Source organism: Embiotoca jacksoni, unplaced genomic scaffold (genome assembly GCF_022577435.1).
Source record: "Embiotoca jacksoni isolate LCO1_2020_lvr unplaced genomic scaffold, fEmbJac1.0.p SCAF_2, whole genome shotgun sequence".
In the NCBI taxonomy this organism is placed as follows: Eukaryota; Metazoa; Chordata; class Actinopteri; family Embiotocidae; genus Embiotoca; species Embiotoca jacksoni.
In genome coordinates this window covers 1,663,243-1,683,202 of record NW_027185340.1, presented here as the reverse complement: position 1 = coordinate 1,683,202, position 19,960 = coordinate 1,663,243, and the positions used below count along the sequence as shown (strand labels likewise).

The window sequence follows — 19,960 nt, the reverse complement described above, 5'->3', positions numbered from 1 at the left end:
CAATCATATATTCATCTCTAAAGTTTCACTGCTGAGCACAAGATGTCTCCGACTTCACTGTAAAGTCCATTCTTGGCGTTTGTGCACGGAAGGTTTTAGTTTTCCACATCATACTAGGCCAGGATTGGCTTCCAAAATATTTGTGATGTCACAAAACATGCTCATAGGCCCGCCCCTTAAAATATGATTTTATTTTTTTTTTACTGAGCACAGACAAATGTTCCCTCTTCAGCAGATGAATGAAAATAGTCCCACAAAAATCTATTATTTACTCCTGTTTGACTAACATTTGCTAAAAATTTACAGCATTTATCCTTAAAGAAATTAAAAAATAAAAAAACAGCGATAGTTGTCACCTGTTTTAATGGGATTTGTTGACAATAACAGTATTCTTGAGATTTAAATGAAGACCAGAAAATAAATCAGATAGTTTGTGCTACTGGAAAAAAATGACATGAACCCAGTATTTGTTTGAGGCTACACGATGACCCTGGAAATCCTTCATTCGACGTGACAGGCTGTGCCTAAAGCTGCACGTCACGTGACCGCACAGAAACCCCTCAAACAACACATCAGTCACAGATTCACTGAGATTAAAACCAAACACGTTACCGAAGGAAAAACTCTCGGGAGGTTGTTAATTACTGGATATATGTGCAAATAATGTCACATGAAATTGATGAATTCCAGGTTTAATTACCCACAGGTTATGTCTTTCCAAGCAATTTCCAAGAACCAGTCATGCACGCCATCAGTGGCTCATTACATGATCACAGTTTCACACTATTGAGGCTCAGAGAACACATTGAGGTTATCTGGAAAGTGCTTTTATTTAACATTTTATTTCTAAATCATATTTTTCTTGAACCTTGGACTTTTAAGCTATCAGGTTGAATTTGTATTTTACAGTTTTTGACAGTTAATGTTAAACTGTAGCTTTTTTTTTTCAGCCTGTCTTTTCATTTTAGTCTTTATGCCTCAAATTTCACCACAAAGCGTCTGAGAAGCAATCACTGCTTGACATTTAATCGCTTGGGTGTTGTGACCACATCACAGTGAGTTAATGTAAGACAAATTCAGGCTTGTCTCCGCCAATTGTGTGGCAAAATTGGATTTCCATCCAACCGTTTAGCCTCCCCCGCTATTATCAGCCATTTTAAATATATCATACCTCCATCTACATTAGGCACTAACTGTGAAAGGACGTAAGCCACACCAATAAAGCTATCAAGCTTTCTATCCCTCAGTCAGATGCTGTGATAACACCGTGCTAGTCGACTGTCTGCCAAATGTATTGTGTTGATGTGCATTATTCACAGCGATGAGACGAAATTTTAAAAGCTATGATCCATGAGATAACTGACCTTTCTCTCTTAACTGGATGGTAATGCCTTCCTCCCTGCAGAAGGCTGACCTAAATACGTTTTCAAATGTTGAAATGTGAAAAAATATTCATTTCAACCATGTGAAGTATTTGAAATGATAATGTTTATTCTGATTAACTGCTGGCCACTTCGTATTATCATATTTGAGTGAGTTCACATAGAACAGCACAGTCAAAGTAAAAGGTGAATTGTTATTGTTGCTCTGCTTAAACATAATGTAAAAGTACACGAGCAGTGATGTTGCATTTTTAAAAAGCAGGAACGTCAAAAATATCACACACAAAGTGAAAAATAAAAAAAATATAGAAGTTTCTTCAACAGAATGATGCTGTCCATTGTCAGATGTTTATATATATTTATGCTTGACCATTATTTAAGATGTATCGCTCAAAGCACATTATAATCTCTTCTATAGAACTCTAATCCTCTTAATCTTCATCAAAGCATAAACACCCAGTATGTTGTCCAGTCTCCGCCCGCCCCCTGCGGATATTACATTGGCGCCTTTATTCAGATTCAATGAACATTTAATCACTTACAGAGCAGACGTAAAGACACAGCTCAGAGGCCTCGTAGTGGAACTTATAGTTATAATGAACACCGGTCAGAGCACAGGTTGACTGAGGAGACACAATGCAGGCCTGTCCTGTGTTACATGATGTCCTGGGAGGAAGTGGCGCTGACATGGTGTACGTTCAGGTGACCTGAGTGACTGGAGGGAGAGAAAGAGAGAGGGGGGGAGGGTTGAGACAAATCTCTCTTAATTCAGATATAGCCAAAATGGTCATTTTGTCCCTAAGTGAGATGAATGAGGCTCGTGGTTGAGTGGCTGGCTGATTGAACGCATTGGGGATGTGAGGAAATTGAGTTGCTTGACCCATCACAGGCCCGATGGGGCGGAGATGGTGCAGACCAAAGAAGAGATACATGGGTGTAACACCTGGCCTCCAGAAACAGGCTGTTTCTATTATTATTATTTTTATTATGAGACCATTTTACTGCTTATATTTAGGATATTAGAGGCACCGTGAGAATATTTTCAAAATAAATGAGGTAAATCTTCATGATCCACATTAAAGGTTACTGATAAATGACTGCATGACAGAACAGTTAAGAATTTTCTAGAAGAACTTCATTTAATCTCCCCCTATTTAGCATGTATGAAGTATGTTAACATTAATAAATGCTTTGCACGTGTGAGTGTTTTTAATGTAACTATAACTAATAACAAGTAGAAGCTGTGAGAAATTAACTCCATGACAATATAGAAAAGCACTTTTGTGATAAAAAAAAATTTTTAATAGAAGAAGATAGATAGTTACTGAACATTAAAATACACTTAACCTCATATCTTACAATAATAGTGTGTTGAAAACCGTTCATTAGATTCAGCTTCTGATTTATTACCTGGTAAATTGCTGGATATTTTTCTGATAAAATAAGTGTTTTAGATTACAAATTCATTTCTTAATCAAATTTCTATTGAAAAAAAGAAATACTATTGCTATAAATTACTAAAGCAAACAGAATTTTTGTTATTCAGTGTTGAAATATCTTTTTCATTTCCGTTATGTCGGCCTATATATAAGATTTCCAAAGCTTCAATAATAGCTCCACTGTTACAAGACACACTCTGTGGCTAGCATGTGTTGTGTCTTTACACCCCCAGCTTGTGTGTGGGCAAATTCATGATGGGATATTTCAGTGTTGGATTACTCTGGCATGTTGATCTTATAACAGATGACGAAGAATGTGGCCCTCTTAAATGACAAGCGTTGGCGTGCAGTCATTCACATCCGCTGTCTGACAATAACAACAAGGCTGTTTGTGGACAACTTGGAGGTTGTACAGTAAGTCGTTAGCCAGCGCTGAAAGAATATTTTAGGTGGGTCAAACCTTTTTAATTCCCCAGTGGTCAACAGGCAGCGTCCTGAAGTTGGATCTTGGTTTTGGATTCCTGATTTTATTGGCAAGAATGAATACTATATTTTTAATTTTTCATCTTGTCATTCTTGCAGGTAAGAAGTTATTTTAAACTCAACAAAATGTGCACTGAATTATTCTTGAAATATGTGCCTTTTTATTTTATTGGTCTTAGTGTTTTAAGCATTATGACGTCAGGAAAAAGCTAAAATTTATTGGTAAATCCTCTCTTCGTTAAACACATTTAATGAAACCGCTCTCAGGTCAGTGAAAGATGTTCCAATTCAAAACAACAAAAATAATGAGCATATTCAGATTTTTTTTTTTTTTTGCAAACTAGCTCTTTGACAAGGGCACAGACGCTGCTTTCGTTTGCTTTTAAACCTTTCATCCGTCTATCACCATGAAGTCACCGGCATAATTATAGACAGGCAGTTCCTTAGTTTACATGTTGAATGTCTGCAGAATCATTCAAGCATTCAAACAACATGTTGCTTCAAAATGACCTTCATTTCAAGGTCAGCTGAAAAATGAAAGGGGATCCTGCGCCGTCTGGTGACAGATATGTTGCGGGAATTCTCGTAGCATAAGAATATCTCTATTAGGAACCCACCCTGGTGTCCCATCACGTGTTTAAAGGCAGCATTTCCAAATTTAACACCCAAATTCAAATGCATAAGGTACATTTTACGCAGCCGGCCCGAAGGTCTGCTATCATCTCTGATATCTTAGGAATGTAAAAATATATTTATTTAATTAAAACCTTTTTTTATATGTAAAAATATTAACTTTTCTAAATGATAAAATATGATGTTTTTAATGTTCAGTATTTTCAAAGCCTGATTTCATGCACATTTCAAAACACCATGTGAAAGTGGTTTCACTCTGTTGTGCACTTACATTGAAAAGCATGTTACACATACAGTACAGAGTTTGTCACATCTATTTTCAAGTCATATTAAACCCACTCCACGTATCAGATGCTCTTAAAGCAGTACGCTAGTTTGGCAGAAGATAACACTTGTCCAAGTTAAGAGCTACACTGCCACCCAAAGGAATAAATTCACTGTGTGAATGACGTCAAATGTGAAGTAAACAAGTATTAAAATGTGTCCTCTATGGTGTCACGTGGGTTTCAGGTGCAGTCTGGGCCTCTACTGATGAAACCCGTCTGGTTAAAACCCTTTTCACTGGTTACAATAAGGTCGTCCGTCCTGTCAATCACTTCAAGGACCCGGTAGTCGTCATCGTGGGTCTCCAGCTCATCCAGCTCATCAGCGTGGTAAGGTCTCATGTCACAGTATATCACCCCATCTGCATTCAGATTCACGGTCACCAACTGTCTGATCACATTGTCTGGATCCGCAGGATGAGGTCAACCAGATCGTCAGCAGCAACGTGCGACTGAAACAGGTTAGATTCATGTGTTCACGTCTTTTGTTGTGTTATCTTGAAAGAAAGACGTTGGACGAGCCGTTATACTGCAGAAAAGCTTCAACAGATGAACTACTTACAACTAATCAGAAAATATATTACACAAATGCAGCCACTTTCTTCTGTCATGTTCTCTATAAAGGCCAAAGTCAGATTCAGATGTCATGTTTCAGCGAAGGTCTGCCTTTAAATCTTTGGTACCAGAATGGTTTCTGTCTGATTCTCAACAAACCTCACAAAGTTTGGTTCCACTGAGACATTTGTAAAATATGAGGTTTATCATTCATTCGCTTTCTTTTGCAGAATGACTCATTCATAACGGTTGTTCTTGTTGTTGTACCTCACCTTGCTCTGGCTGTCCTTGTCTGTTTTGTCTGTTGTTTCAGCAATGGAAAGATGTGAACTTGCAGTGGACCCCAGAGGATTATGGCGGCATCAAAAAGATCAGAGTCCCCTCCACTGATATTTGGCGTCCTGATCTGGTTCTCTACAACAAGTATGCATTCAGGCGATATTTGATCACCGCCATGTCTCTCTGTTTTTGTGCAGAAATGTTTTCTTTCATTACAATAGGCTTTGTCTGATCTGAGCATCTTTACCCCCAGAAAAAATTGACACCCCTGTCAGTGATTTTTCTTAATCACACTTTCCTATACTGTGGAGTGTTACGTGTGAAAGCTCAGATTTCACCAGGCTAAATCCGGCCTCGGTATAGCAGGCCCCCCCCCTCCCTCCCTCCCCCACCTCCTCCCACCATATGCTGCATCTGACACACTGCTGTTTTTCCCTGACAACCAGCTCTGCCACAACAACTTGTGCCAACCTCACCCATCCTCAGGCGCTGATGTCCCCCTGCATTAACATTTAACTAATTATCTCCTGGGATGTTGATGCTGCCTGTGTTTGTCTGTCGCCCGCAGTGCTGACGGTGACTTTGCCATCGTTCATGAGACCAAAGTGCTGCTGGAGCACACGGGGAAGATCACATGGAACCCGCCTGCCATTTTCAAGAGCTACTGTGAAATCATTGTGCTGCATTTCCCCTTTGACCTCCAGAACTGCAGCATGAAGCTGGGAACCTGGACATACGACGGAAACCTCGTCGTCGTCAATCCCGTAACGATACCTAATCCATGCATGTAGTCACTTTAATTTGATGAATGAAATGACATGAAAGCTAGATTAAGAGATTGACGCCACTCTCAAGATACATCAAGAGGACAGTTAACGTAGCATGTAAACTTTTAAACAGGAGAAGATGACGAGCCTTCCTCCAAGAGAAAAACAAATCCAGCAACATCTTATGTCTTCATCTCCACACAACAAAGGTTTTTTGTACTGATTAAAAAAGGAGATAAAACATGTTAAAAGTGAGGTTGTTTTGTTACATTCGGACAAATCTAGGCCAAATGTTCCCCTCCTGCTTTCAGTATTTCTGCTAATATACCGTCACCTTCCTGTAGCTTTGTTTAGAGTTTGAAGACATACGTTGTAAACACGGTTTTGCACACTTCAATTCTTTTGAGTGCAAACCTCATTTCGAGATTAATGCATATGAAAATAACCGCGGAGAACGTTGTGGTAACCGGAGCAATCATCCTTTTTATTGCTTCTTCTCACAGGAGAATGACAAGCCAGATCTGAGTCACTTCATGGAAAGTGGAGAGTGGGTGATGAAGGACTTCCGCGGATGGAAGCACTGGGTGTACTACGCCTGCTGTCCAGACACCCCCTACCTGGACATCACCTACCACTTCCTCATGCTGCGGCTTCCGCTGTACTTCATCGTCAACGTCATCATCCCCTGCATGCTCTTCTCCTTCCTGACCGGTCTGGTCTTCTATCTGCCTACCGACTCTGGTATGTTTACACCAACGAATAGCAATAAAACAGGACATTTATAGACATATTTAACCATTCCTCTCCCAAAATATATATATTTACAATAACTCAATAAACTGAACATTTACATTTGTACAATTTAGTTTTTGTTTCGATGAAAAAAAAGATATAACATGATGACTTTAGAGGTGCTGGTAAGTAGTTTTAAATTCAAACAAAGCCAGCTAGCTGTTTTTTTTTTATTATTATTATTGTTATTTATATTTAGCTAAGCTGTCTGCTCGCTGTCACATAGATTTGACATGACATCCACGTTAAATCCACAGTCACTGCTAAAGTAGTCTCACCTGAAAAGTATAAAGCGGCTCCTATGTGAGCACAAACAAGATGCAAAGACACCAGGAGAGGTAGTTCTGTGCAAACTGTCAAAATTAGGTCACATCTGCTTTTAAACAGAATCTTTATCATCCATATTTCACAACATCAAATGTCAAAATGTTGGACAAACCCTCGTGTTTAATGCTGCCTGTCAGTCTAAAATGCTCCTACGTTGACTGCTAGAGGAGCCACGCAGCTTATGTGCACATCTGGCCGTGTTCCCAGTGTGTAGGTCTGCCTCATTACCCAGAGTCCCTCTGTGCTGTCATGTCTGAAAGCAGGCCTTTGCTTTAATGTATAATACATCACTTGATCCCTGTTTCTGATATGGCTGCTGACAGGATAGTGTGGAGGAGAAGCCGGTGCCAGGAGAAGCTCTCTCTGGGATAACCGCTCTCACTGAGCGACAACAACAAGCAACATGTTTTGCATTTTATTGGTGTGAAATGGTGTCAGGATTCTGTTTACTTGTTCCATTGTTGTTCCAACAGAAGTAAAGCTGCCTCTCACTCTTTAGATTTGATTGGCTTATAGGACTGAACAGTGCAATTATTGGGTAGCCGTATACTATGGTGTATAATTGATGAGCTGTCAGGACGATAAACTAGGCAGGAACAGCGCTCCCTTGTGGCGTTGTGAAGAGATTGCATGTTCAGGAGTCGACGGTTAAATATGGCAGCTGCATTTTCCATTGTTTCATTTTTTTTCTTTCAAATTAAAATATGTTTGAATGTCACAGAATCTGTGTTTAAATTGTATATTTCTTTATTTTTTTTTAGAAATATTGCTATATTACTTACAGCTTTCCCTACTTCTAAGTTCAGTTAGAAAGATCAATGGTTGAGTGTGTAGGACAGAGGTTGTGGTGTAAATGTAGGCTGCAACAACCCTTTCGCCTTGTTGCCCCTCAAAATGAAGCAAAATGAACTTGTGGCCTGCCACTGTTGTGGTGATTATTTAAATGTTTTTTTTAAGAGTTCAAAACAGCAAACAAGAAAATCAAAAATCAAAAATCAGAGGAAGGTTTAAATAAAAAAACATTGTGTATTATGATTGTTTTTAAGTTCTTCCTCATTCTTCCCACTTGGTCCTTTCAGTAGCTGTTTTGGTGCCTTTAAACATATAAAATGAGCAAATCATCCGTTGGATGATGAGGATTGTGTCAATTTGAAGTGTAATTGTTTTGCAAATGTTTTTTCTTTCTTCTTTTCTGTCCTATTAGTCATGTCGCATGTCTGTGAGATGTCACTGTGATTATTAAACAGACTAAAGAGAGAAAAAAAAGAAGTGAAAACGGTTTTCTGTGTCTTCCAGGTGAGAAGATGACTCTCAGCATCTCTGTCTTGCTGTCTCTCACTGTGTTCCTGCTGGTCATCGTGGAGCTGATTCCCTCCACCTCCAGTGCTGTGCCCCTCATCGGGAAGTACATGCTCTTCACCATGGTGTTTGTCATCGCATCCATCATCATCACTGTCATTGTCATCAACACCCACCACCGCTCCCCAAGCACTCATACAATGCCCGACTGGGTCCGCAAGGTGAGATAAGAGGAACAAACTGGAAGCTTGTTATCATTTTGAGTGTGAAGCTTTAGGCTGAAAATGAATGTCTTCCCAAGTTTAGCAATCTTTGGAGAGCATCCTTAATCTTTTTTCGTCTGCATTATACTGCCATCTAGTGGTAGTGGACAGAACGTGTTTCGTTTGTGTCTTTATCCAACACGTTGTATACTCCTTGACACCTTTATTTATTTATTTATATGACAGGTTTTTATAGAAACCATCCCCAACATCATGTTCTTCTCAACAATGAAACGGCCGGGGAAAGAAAAGCAGACTAAAACCATCTACGGTGCTGATTTTGACATCTCAGACATCTCTGGCAACCAGACGTCTGCTGTTCCCTACCAGTCACCCATCACCAAGAACCCTGATGTCCGCAGTGCCATTGAGGGAATCAAGTACATCGCAGAAACCATGAAGTCAGATGAGGAATCCAACAATGTAAACTAATCATAAACCGTGTTAAGATGGTTCTGCAGTGAGTCCTGATTTTACATACGTCATCGTGTCCCTGCTCTTCTCTTTGCAGGCGGCTGAAGAATGGAAGTTTGTGGCCATGGTGTTGGATCACATCCTGCTGTGTGTCTTCATGGCTGTGTGTCTGATCGGCACATTAGGCGTGTTTGCAGGCCGCCTCATTGAGCTGAGCATGCTGTGAACACCAGTATGAAACGTGTTACCTGTACAGGCCCTGCAGCAGCATTTACGGTCCACGCTTACTGCCCGAGGGAGTCTCTGCTTGTTTGCTTTTTGGGGTTTGGTCCAATTTTGTATCTGCACAAGAACATGTTTTATTTGCTTTCTTCAGCCTATTTGTCAAAACTAGTTGTTGTTTTTTTTATTCAAAGGAAATCTGACATTTGGGAATATTGTTTGAGGTGTTTATAGGGCACAACTGAATAAACTGATATTGTCAGTTTACAAGGTGACTGTTTGCCTGAAGTACGATTTTAAGTAATGTTGTAGTTTCCTGACATTCAGTATTTACGTGTAACACGTTGTGAAATGTTGTTAATATCTATTAATACATGTATAAATTTTGGTAGCTGTAATCCAGTCATTTGTGAAGACTGATGTGTTTCATATTTTGGCAAAAACGTGGTCATCATTTGTAAGAGAGGCTGTTGGACAACAGTTAAATCAGCTTTCTGAAACACTTAAGCCTTTCTTGTCATATCATTCATGAAGGAAAGCTCGCGACTGTTTCCCCGCTGCACAATTTGCATTGTGGGTATTTTTCTGCCACCCTGCTATTTGACATTCAAATACATATGCAGATTCTGTGCCTTTGCACTTCCAGTCCTAACGTGTTGTTGCATGGTTACCCATCTGCTGGATCCTCAGCTGATGAAACCTCAGCTGAATGTTGTTTTGAACATTAACCCCAGAAGACTCGTCACTCACAGGCTTTCACCTCCTCTTCATGCAGTTCAGGTGACTCCAAGTATGACAGAGTTCATGGAGGTTTAAAGTCAAATTTAATTATTTCCAATAAAATGTAACATGATGCTTGTATGCTCTTTTTTTTTTTTTTTTGCTGATGTATAATATGAATAATTATTAGACGATGTAATACACAATACTAGTGCAACATATAGATTCTACTAAAACAATATATAACATAAATATACAAATGTACGGATGAAGACGATATTTAAAGACTGAGCTGAGACGACACCGTACTTTAGGTATAGCCTATATTTTTCATATCGAATTATATTTGCAAAAATTGTCATTCGTTTCCAGATTAGTTGAGCTACTCTGCAATCTGCCCAAGAACCACTTGGAAACTGTAAAAGTGGACCCCATGGGAACCAACAGCACCAACAGCCTGCTGCCTGCCAGGTCGTAACAGAGTGCTGATTGGTCACGTGACCACTAGATTGGACTCTGCACTAGTCTGCGTGTGTGTGTGTGTGTGTGTGTGTATGTGTGTGTGTGTGTGTGTGGAGGGGGGTGACGTCATCTCCAGGGGAAATGATACTCTTGCCTACCAAGTCTATTAATTGTCTTTATTATTATTATTATTATTATTATTATTATTATTATTATTATTATAATATTGCTGAACGCAATCTTCAGACCCAGATAGGTGGATTGAAGCCACGCCCCTCTCCCGTCTTCAGAAGGTGATTGGTGGAAACGTGTTGACAAATCAGTGACTGTGAAAGTTGCTGGTGGGATGTTGAGCAATACGTGACATAAACACGACGTTCACGTTGCTTCAGAGCTCTTCACACAGCTGTGACGGTAGACCGTGAAGTTTGGTCATGTAAGCAGCTCCGCGTCCTGTTTCTGTCTCCAGCTTTACGTTAGCTCGCCGGCTAACGACACTCATGGCTACTGCAACCGAAACATGAGTGACACATGGGACATGAGAGGACATGAGGGGACATGAGAGGACGCAGCCGCTGTCAGAGGTCAGAGCAACTCTTCTGAGTATTAACGTGGCTGTACTTTCTATCAGCTGTTCAACTCTTCCAAAAAGACTCCGTTCAGTCATATGTGCCTGTTTCGGGGAACCAACGCGATATGAAGTTATTTATGACCAGATTGCCTTTGAACCAGACATCTTATCACCAACATGTCCTCTGCTGTCTCTCGCTTTTAGTACCCGGCACATTAACATGACCACAAACAACACCTGACGGCTCACAGCAGAGGGAGCGTTAGCACGATGGAGGCACCGGGCAGACCCAGCAGCTTGAACTTTACGCATGAGGAAGAGGAGGACCCGGACCCCGCCAACCTGTCCTCCACCGGCCTGTCCTCCACCGGCCTGTCCTCCACCATGTCCATCGACAGGCTCCTGCCGGCTCTCCTGGAGTGTTTTGGGATAATACTGTGCGGGTACATTGCAGGGAGAGCAAACATCATCACCTCCACCCAGGCCAAAGGTTTGGGGAATTTTGTGTCCAAGTTTGCTCTGCCAGCACTGCTCTTCAAGAACATGGTGCTGCTGGACTTTGGAAATGTCATCTGGCCGTTTCTGTGGAGCATCCTCATCGCCAAAGTGTGTGTGTTTGTCATTGTGTGCGTCCTCACACTGATAGTGGCCAGCCCTGACAGTCGCTACAGTAAGGCCGGGCTCTTCTCAATATTTGCAACCCAAAGCAACGACTTTGCTTTGGGGTATCCTATAGGTGAGTGGAAAGCTTTTCATACCCCCCCCCCCCAACACACACACACACACACACACACACACACACACACACACACACACACACACACACACACACACACACACACACTGCTTTCCCTTCACTGCTGCCACTGTAATCACACCTTTTATAATGCTCTCCCATCCATCAAACCAAAAGTATAATCATCCATTTGTCTGTAAACTAACACGATTTGATATGAGGGCTGCAGGTAATTATTATTTTGATTTTGACTAATCTGTCTGGTCATTGAAATGTCAGAAAACTGTTTCCCAGAGCTGAAGGTGAACCCTGAAATGTCTTTTGTCCCGACCAACAGTCCACAACCAAAAGATATTCAGTTTGTTATCATGGAGAACTAAAGGAAGTAGAACATATTCACATATAAGAGGATGAAATCAGAGCATTTTAGAATTATTCCATTTAAGAAAAGACTCAAAACGATTGATCTGTTGTCAAAATAGTTGATGATTAATTTTCTGTTATTCAGCTAAATGATTCATTGACTAATCATTGCAGCTCTGTTTAATATCATTTCTTTTATTGACCTCCTTTATCAACCTTGACTTCATGCAAAAGTGTTCTCTAAACTGAGAGTGAGTCATTTTAGAGCAAAGTGGAATTCATTATTTTGTGCTGACACACAAGAATTTGCAGAAATATGAACACATCTAATCATGATCGAGACAACTCAATAAATGTAAATGTAAATCATTCTTTTCATTTCCAGGATCTTTTATATTTTGTTCTGCTCTGTGTTGAGAGTCTGAAAGAGACTCCAACTCTTACAGCAAAATGTGTAAATAATATTTATTAAGGGCCATTTGTCTGTGATACTAATAGTACGCATTTTACTTTGAATGAGTGATTTGAACTTTTCTGTAACCAGCGTTGATAAATGGGAATCATGAACCATCTTTTCTGCAGCTTGCTGGTCAACTTGGTTTCTATTTCAAATTTAGCCAAAGCTTCGTACATGAGGCCTTCGATGTTCTCGTTTATAATCATCTTCACCTTCGTCCACAGTTGAAGCCCTTTACCAAAGCACGTACCCAGAGTACCTCCAGTACATCTACCTGGTGGCACCCGTGTCCCTGATTCTTCTGAATCCCATCGGCTTTTCCCTCTGTGAGATCCAGAAGTGGAAAGATCAGGGAAACCGCCAGCAGAACAAACTACTGATCGTGGGACTCGTAGTTTTGCAGGTCCTAAAGAACCCCATCGTGTTCATGGTCGGTATCGGCATCATCGCCCACTTCGTCCTGCACCAGACGATTCCTCCCTTCATGGCTGAGTTTGTGGATGGCTTGGCCAACTCTTTCGGGGGAGCAGCTCTGTTCTACCTGGGTCTGTCCATGGTGGGCCAGTTGAGAAAATTAACCAGATCCACAGTCGTGACGCTGATATTACTCATCACGGCAAAACTGTAAGTGAAAACCATTCAAGCTTTAATTCACCTGATGGTCACTTTGTACAACGGATGGTTTTGTGTCGCTGCTTTCACACCGGCGTTGACTAAACACCTCAAATAATGACCCCAGTCCTTTGATTTGACTTTCAGGTTGTTAATGCCCCTGATTTGTAAGGACATGGTGGATCTGTTGGACAACAGCAACACCAGCGCTGTGAACCACTCCAGCCTCTCCGATTACGCCTTTCTTTATGGAGTTTTTCCCACCGCACCAAGTGTGGCCATCTACGCTGTTTATTATAATGCAGAGCTAGAAGTTGTGAGTTACTTACCTGCCAGCTTTTTATCTGCCATTAAGTTATTATTATTATTATTATTATTATTACTATCAATAATTTTTTCCCTTTTTAAAAAAACCTTTTTTTTTATAATTCACTCTTCACGTTTTGTGTTATATTAACAGGTCACCTCTGGGATGGTGATCAGCACGTTTCTCTCAGCTCCGATAATGTACGTTTCGGCCTGGTTGCTCACGTTCCACTGGATGGATCCTCAGCGTGTCGTGAACTCACTGCAGAACGTCACGTTTAACATAAGCATAGTGAGCTTGGTTGCACTGGTGAGTCACAATTAGACACTCAAGTGTTGCATATGTGGGCTACTCTTATGATGACTCTTTATGTAGAAACTAAAGTCAAAATGGTCTCATAACATGTTTGTTGCACATGTACAGCAAGTCCCACTTCATAGTTGACAGTGTGGTTTTCCATTTATGTTTCATTATATTCAGTACTTATATTTCACATTACCTGTCCTCATGTTGCATCCTTCAGAAAACTTTAAAAGAAAACTGTGGAAAAATATGGCTTTTCGTTACATGTTTGAGCCATTGGGACATTAAAGGGATCCGTCATTCAGAGGATGTGTGGGTGCACAGATGCTTCACAGATTAACAGACCTACTTCCTCATTCTCACTTTCCACCTCATCAGTGTTTTAAGGAACTTGAAACTCATTGCTATAAATGGGCCAGCTTTGCGATGATGCAACATATCAACAGTGTTTGCATTCTGCAGGATCTTATACTTTCATTTTTGTCCTTCAGTGTTTCTATTTTTCTTAAATACTGTATGTAATTGTCTTGAATAATTTCCCAGTTATGTTAAGAAACTGAATAACCAGCAAACAGTGTTCAATATGTTATATTTACCATCTGTGCCTCAACTTGTGTTAATAAACATGGATAATATATGTTTTCTCTTGACAGGTTTGGACAATTGCTGTCATGTTTTTAAGTAAAAAATTCAAGAGGCTACCTCACATGTTTACAGTCAACCTTTTCTTGGCACAGGTAAGCCACATGGTTTAACTTTACTACCCATTCAATAAATTGACAAAATAAATCTGCCAGTTGGTAACTGCCTGTGTTTGTTATCTTGTGGTTTCTAGTTTCTAACTTGTGTTGCAATGATTCTGTGGAACTTTGTGGTGAAGGAAGACAACTTCATCGGGCAGGTCCTGACATTCACATTATTATGCATCTCCCTCTACAGTACTTTTATATGGCCAGGTATGCACACAACCACCCACACACAATAACCTGGCGCTGAAATGCATTAAGTCATCCATCTTAATCTAAAGTTTGATTGTTCATTTTTCACCGTGTTTGTTGTTGTTTTTAGGTTTAATAGCACTCTCACTTGTGCTCATGAAAAAGTTTGAGGATCTGAAAGTTTCACCGCGCCTCTTGGTAATGGCAGGCTGGGGGTAAGTCACTTCACCCAACACAGAAATGAAACCAAGTTAGTTTGTTTGGTCCTCTAAGTAACAGAACCAAAAACAAATCACCTTCCCTGAAATTAAACACCAATATCAGACAGTTAGCTCAAGATTCATTTGCATGAATCTGGATAAAGAACAATGATTTTTTTTTAGGGATGCTCGCCGCTCATTTGAATCTAAAAGGATGAACAAACAGTCTTGCAAAGTTACTCTGCTATTCAATCTCCTTGATCTGTTTTTTTTTTTCATTACAGGATCCCAGTTATAGTAACTGCTATTTTACTCATCACTGGAGAAAAAATGTCTGACACGATTGATGAAACTTCCTTCTATGGAAAACTACAGGTAACACTATGAGGTGACATCATTTTCCTGTTTCTGCCATTTCATAACGGAGAGTTACATAAAAGTCTGCATGCTGTTTGTGTGTTTTCTTCAGATAATCTGCACCACGGTTGTAGTCACTCTGAGCATTGTCCTGGCAGGAGGCTCTCTTGTGTGTCTCAGTAGAGGAAGCTGGACCCACAATGACCACAACCAAGAGGAAAACTCACCATTTGACTCTGTGGAGGATCTTGTGACTGAAGTTGAACCAGAAAACCAGACTCCGTTTGAGCCAGTCACCCCATCCAGACACCCCGACAGTGGTACTTTCTTTTAAGTAGACCATATAACACGGACTGTTATTTAATATTATAACAATACGACATGATTGACTTTGATGACACTAAATAGAGTTCAGACTACTAAGCACTGAAGGCGAGTGATTAAAATAACTTGATGATCGGTGGTAAATCGATTATCCAAAATCGAGACTAACCTTTATTTATAAGTCGTCTACAGCAAACTGCCCCGCCATGCAACTTCTACGTAGCGTTTAACGCCTTCCTCTTCACAGACACATTTCCTGTTGCATGAGTAGAAAAAAGCCTAAACTGAACACTGCAGGCAACTGAAAAAAAGTAAGATGTCGATATCTCGATGTTTGTTTCTGATGAGGTTAATTCCTCATTGAACATATTTTATGACTTTAAAGGAAGACCCCAAGAAAAGAATTTCAGTAGAGTAGTAGTTCGACTTATTTATTTGTGAAACCTACATGTAACAGCTGAGTCATGGATAACTTGAGACCAAAGATTAAAGCTGGTAAAACGTCATAGTCAGAAACAATGGGAGCAAGAAATACCATCCAGACAATCTATCAGCCATCTATCTGGTTTCATGGGTATTACAATATGAAATTAACTTTTTAACATCTTGTTGCAACGAAAGTATTGTTAAACATTAATAGTTAATAAAAAAACAATAGATAAGCGTTAAATAAATATAGTTGGAAACTTGGTCACAAATTAAAAAAAATCTTTGTGTTTGGTATTTTCATATTCTTATGTCAATCAGAGAAACTACAGATAAACTACATTTATTGAGTTTTATTGCTTTATTTTTGTGTTTCTTTATTGATTATTATTATTATTACTATACCTACATATTGTATTTCCTCTCAGCTTCTAGTGTTCAGTGAGATGCATCGTACTAATAGAGTGGGATGTTCACTTTCATTTTTGTTGCTTTATCAGCGTGCCTCATATGTGACTGTGCGCCGCCCCAGCCGATGCCCGACATGATCATCAGCACACATATGAACAACTCACCAACCACACTCGCAGGTATGACACTGATAAGCAACTGACGTGCAGTTTTCTTATGTGAGAATTTGAAATGTATTAAACCGCACTAAGTAAACCCCAGACTTAAAACATTTTAGTACCGAGTATCCTTGATCATGTAACTTTGTTTTAGAGCATTAAACTTGATGTTTTTGTTTGTTTGTAAGATTCAGTTTGTTTTCTGCTGCCCCCTTCAGGTCAGTGTGAGAACAGGTGCGAGTCGACAGACTGCCTCCTCGTGGAAGTGGAGGAGCTCCAACAGGTTGCAGATAGACAAGTGGTCCGTCATGTGCTCATATGTCTGCTTCTCACTGTCAGCCTGCTTGTTGTGAGTAAACCACCACCTTTCAGTTCTACGGTGACATGAAGTCAGCCTTCATCTGCCTGCATTATTATATTTAGTGCTTCACAAACCAAATCACATACAACTGGCTGAGCTGTGTAATTTCCAGCTCTTATCAGAGGGAGACTTTAAGAAACCCAATTCAGAACCGCCATCAGAAAATTGTTGTTTTATGTTTTTCCTGTTGTATTGTGATGTCCTCGTCAACAAACAACATTGTTTTATTTTTGTTATAATTGTTTTATTATTATTTTATTATTTCTCAGAATCTGAAAATGTAAAATAAAAATGCATTTACCTTATTTTTAAGGCATTTCAGTATAGCTGCTTTTTTTTTTTTTTTTTACAAAAATGAAATGAAATGAATGTCCTCATGAACAAAATGTCACTGGACTGGTTCTGCAGCCTGTTGTTAATAACGGCTTACTGTAAACAGGCTCTGCTCACTTCTCAAGCATAAAGTCCTTCTTTGTCCCTGTTCCTGCAGAACTTGTCCAGCTGCTTGTGGTTGCTCTTTAAACACACTCCGAGTCAACTCTACTTGGAGCTGCAGTTCTTCTGTGCTGTAGCCAACTATGGACAGGTCAGTGTTACAAATACAGTGGTCATAAAATAATCAGCATTTACTCTCTCACAGCACCACAATCATGACAGTTCTCATTTCTGTTGACAGGGACTTCTCTCCTTTGCTGTTTTTGGGCTGGACAAGCATCTGATTTTACTGCCATTTAAGAAAAGGTAAAGAACATTTATGTTATAAAACTTTACCACATTATAAAGAAGATTCAAAAGCTTTTATAAACACAATATACTATATGCAGTGTGTGTAAATACTCTGTGCAGTAAAGGGAATCCAGTGTCCATTCATTTTGTATTTTTTGTTTCTAATGATCTTTAGGTTATACAGTCTGTGGTATAGAAAGAAGCGAGAAGAGCAGCCACAGGTGGATTTACCGGAAGAGATCCGGATGACCTGCACCCAGTTCACTAAATACCACAAACAACAGTGTTTACATGACATTGTAAAAAAGAGGAGGTGAGAGCACTTAGTCTTACTCACTGCTGCTCCAGTCAGAGGTGCATGAATCAACATGTTTCCTGGTATTGTGGTATTGTGTGTGGGGAAACAGCTCCTGGTAGTCATTCACAAACCATAATACCCTGAAAATGTTTTTTGAAATACTATTTGTTGTACTATAGTTTTGGTGTGTGAGTGTGTGCTCTGTCTTGCTCCTCCCTCTGCCTCTTTTGACTACCTTATAAAAGAACAGCAGGCCTTTGGGTGAATGCTTGCTCTGACTTTCAGGTGTGGGAAGACGACTGTGGCAGACTGTTTTCTGGGCTGTGAACTTGTGGAGTGGCTTCAGCAGGTGGGCTTGGCTCAGGACGGCGGTGAGGCAGTTCTGTACGGGACACGCTTACAGCAGGGAGGCGTGCTGCAGCACATCAAGCAGGAGTACAGCTTCCAAGACAGTCGCCTTTATTACCGCTTCTTGTCATAAGCTGCGAGGCTCAAAGTTGATATTTATTTCAGAAAGTTTGCACCTTTTTAGCAGGAAACTCTGCTCTGTCCACACCCTGAACACGGCAGCATTTGACAATGCAGTGTTACGCAATTCAATATCACAGTCAGGTGTTGGAATAAGTCACCTGATTGGTGTGTCAGGTGTATTCAGAATTTACTGAATAAATTATGCATTTTATGGAGGGAATTAACAATGTAGTTTTTGGACCACCTCAGTCTTTATATTTTACTTCATATTGAGAGTTGTGCCTAAAGGGAATTAACAATGTAGTTTTTGGACCACCTCAGTCTTTATATTTTATTTCATATTGAGAGGAGTTGGTTTTAAAAGGGAATGGAAAATGTACATTTTTTTTTTTTTTTTATAACCATCTCCACGTTTATATTTATATTTTATTTTCCAGATTAAATTCTGAGTTGTGGAGTTGCAGCCACTTTACAAAAGTGAGGTGTCAGATGACCATATGTAAACAGCTATAACGATCAAAACCACTCATTTGGAGATGAAACCAAAGGTGGAAACCAGGTTAATAACTGTTAATCCCTTACCGTGTGGAAAAACTAGACGCAACTACTCTATGCATCGCAGCAAAATTAGAAAGCTCGTCTTCAGATTGTAATGCATGTGTACATCAGCGTAAACTTTCAATATGTCCCAGAGGAAGTATTATACACTGGATTAAATAACAAGGCATTATTAATCTCAAGGGGTGAAACCAGATTTATGCAGTCAGTACATGTGCTTTGATTTTCTGTTGTTTTATTTTGTGTATTTTGAGTGATGCAGCACAAGGAGGTGTTCCCAAAAAATAAATTAGAGGTGCAGGCAGAACAAATCCAAGTCCTCTGCTTAATGTATTATTTCCTGTACCGGTACACCTGAAAGCAAATGATCATTCTTTAACCAAAACCACTTACCAAAGTAATACAAGGAAGATGAGGTTAAATTTTCATACGTTTTTTGAAATTAGTTTCACCAGTTAGTTCACTGATATTATAGCATGAAGCACTACTGTGGTTGCTTTGGCAACCTGCAGTTTAATATGACTTGGCATTGATATAGAACGGTGTTTACACTGCTCACCAGGACGACGTCATCAGTATCCCAATGCATCATTTTAGCAAACAACTGGCCAATTTAAGGTAAAAGGTTTTGTGTTTCTTTGGCCATGTTCAAATTTTCCTTATTTTCAAAATATCCCAACCAAAGCTGTCGTTTGATAAATTAAACAGCCATCAACATCTCAGAAAATGCTGAAGATAATGTGGCAGCATGACCGCAGGACTGTAAACCTGACGAAACCAGGAAACCTGAAAATGTTCATGTCAGACAACATTTCCCTCCTTCACACAAACCTTATAAACTTAACGTTTGAGAACTGGTAGCTGCTTTAATTCATTTTTTTTAATGGCATGAATGTAAAATGGGTCTATTACGCACAAAATGTTGAGAAAACTGCTGTAAATTGGTCTCTTTTTAATAAAATACAATGTTTGCCTCACTCAATGTCAAGAGCTGCATATTTATGATATTTGTTTTAAAATAAA

The 19,960-nt window shown here is 39.7% G+C and overlaps 2 protein-coding genes across 2 annotated transcripts; both read left to right on the top strand.

Annotated features, from left to right (window-relative positions):
• Positions 1-3,192: 3,192 nt before the first annotated feature.
• On the top strand, positions 3,193-10,033 carry LOC138200879 (acetylcholine receptor subunit alpha-like). The gene is made up of 9 exons (XM_069153840.1): positions 3,193-3,403; positions 4,448-4,590; positions 4,677-4,721; positions 5,129-5,238; positions 5,663-5,858; positions 6,365-6,602; positions 8,277-8,500; positions 8,729-8,965; positions 9,054-10,033. The coding sequence occupies exons 1-9, from the start codon at positions 3,361-3,363 to the stop codon at positions 9,180-9,182; spliced, it is 1,365 nt and encodes a 454-aa protein (XP_069009941.1). The 5' UTR covers positions 3,193-3,360; the 3' UTR covers positions 9,183-10,033.
• A 695-nt stretch (positions 10,034-10,728) lies between these two features.
• On the top strand, positions 10,729-19,914 carry gpr155a (G protein-coupled receptor 155a). The gene is made up of 16 exons (XM_069153839.1): positions 10,729-10,944; positions 11,136-11,667; positions 12,712-13,111; positions 13,247-13,415; positions 13,560-13,715; positions 14,363-14,446; positions 14,545-14,665; positions 14,778-14,862; positions 15,132-15,222; positions 15,317-15,524; positions 16,455-16,544; positions 16,742-16,872; positions 17,375-17,470; positions 17,561-17,625; positions 17,786-17,923; positions 18,194-19,914. Exons 2-16 carry the CDS (start codon positions 11,202-11,204, stop codon positions 18,387-18,389), a joined length of 2,496 nt encoding a protein of 831 aa, XP_069009940.1. The 5' UTR covers positions 10,729-10,944; positions 11,136-11,201; the 3' UTR covers positions 18,390-19,914.
• The last annotated feature ends 46 nt before the right edge of the window (positions 19,915-19,960 follow it).

What these genes read in the sequence shown, in the direction of transcription:
- LOC138200879 (XM_069153840.1), top strand. Translation starts at nt 3,361, where the DNA reads ATGAATACTATATTTTTAATTTTTCATCTTGTCATTCTTGCAG. An exon ending in GCAACGTGCGACTGAAACAG is followed by an intron (nt 4,722 to 5,128) that starts GTTAGATTCATG and finishes CTGTTGTTTCAG; the next exon opens with CAATGGAAAGATGTGAACTT. An exon ending in TGCCCGACTGGGTCCGCAAG is followed by an intron (nt 8,501 to 8,728) that starts GTGAGATAAGAG and finishes TTTATATGACAG; the next exon opens with GTTTTTATAGAAACCATCCC.
- gpr155a (XM_069153839.1), top strand. Translation starts at nt 11,202, where the DNA reads ATGGAGGCACCGGGCAGACCCAGCAGCTTGAACTTTACGCATGAGGAA. An exon ending in TCAACCTTTTCTTGGCACAG is followed by an intron (nt 14,447 to 14,544) that starts GTAAGCCACATG and finishes TGTGGTTTCTAG; the next exon opens with TTTCTAACTTGTGTTGCAAT. An exon ending in TTACTGCCATTTAAGAAAAG is followed by an intron (nt 17,626 to 17,785) that starts GTAAAGAACATT and finishes AATGATCTTTAG; the next exon opens with GTTATACAGTCTGTGGTATA.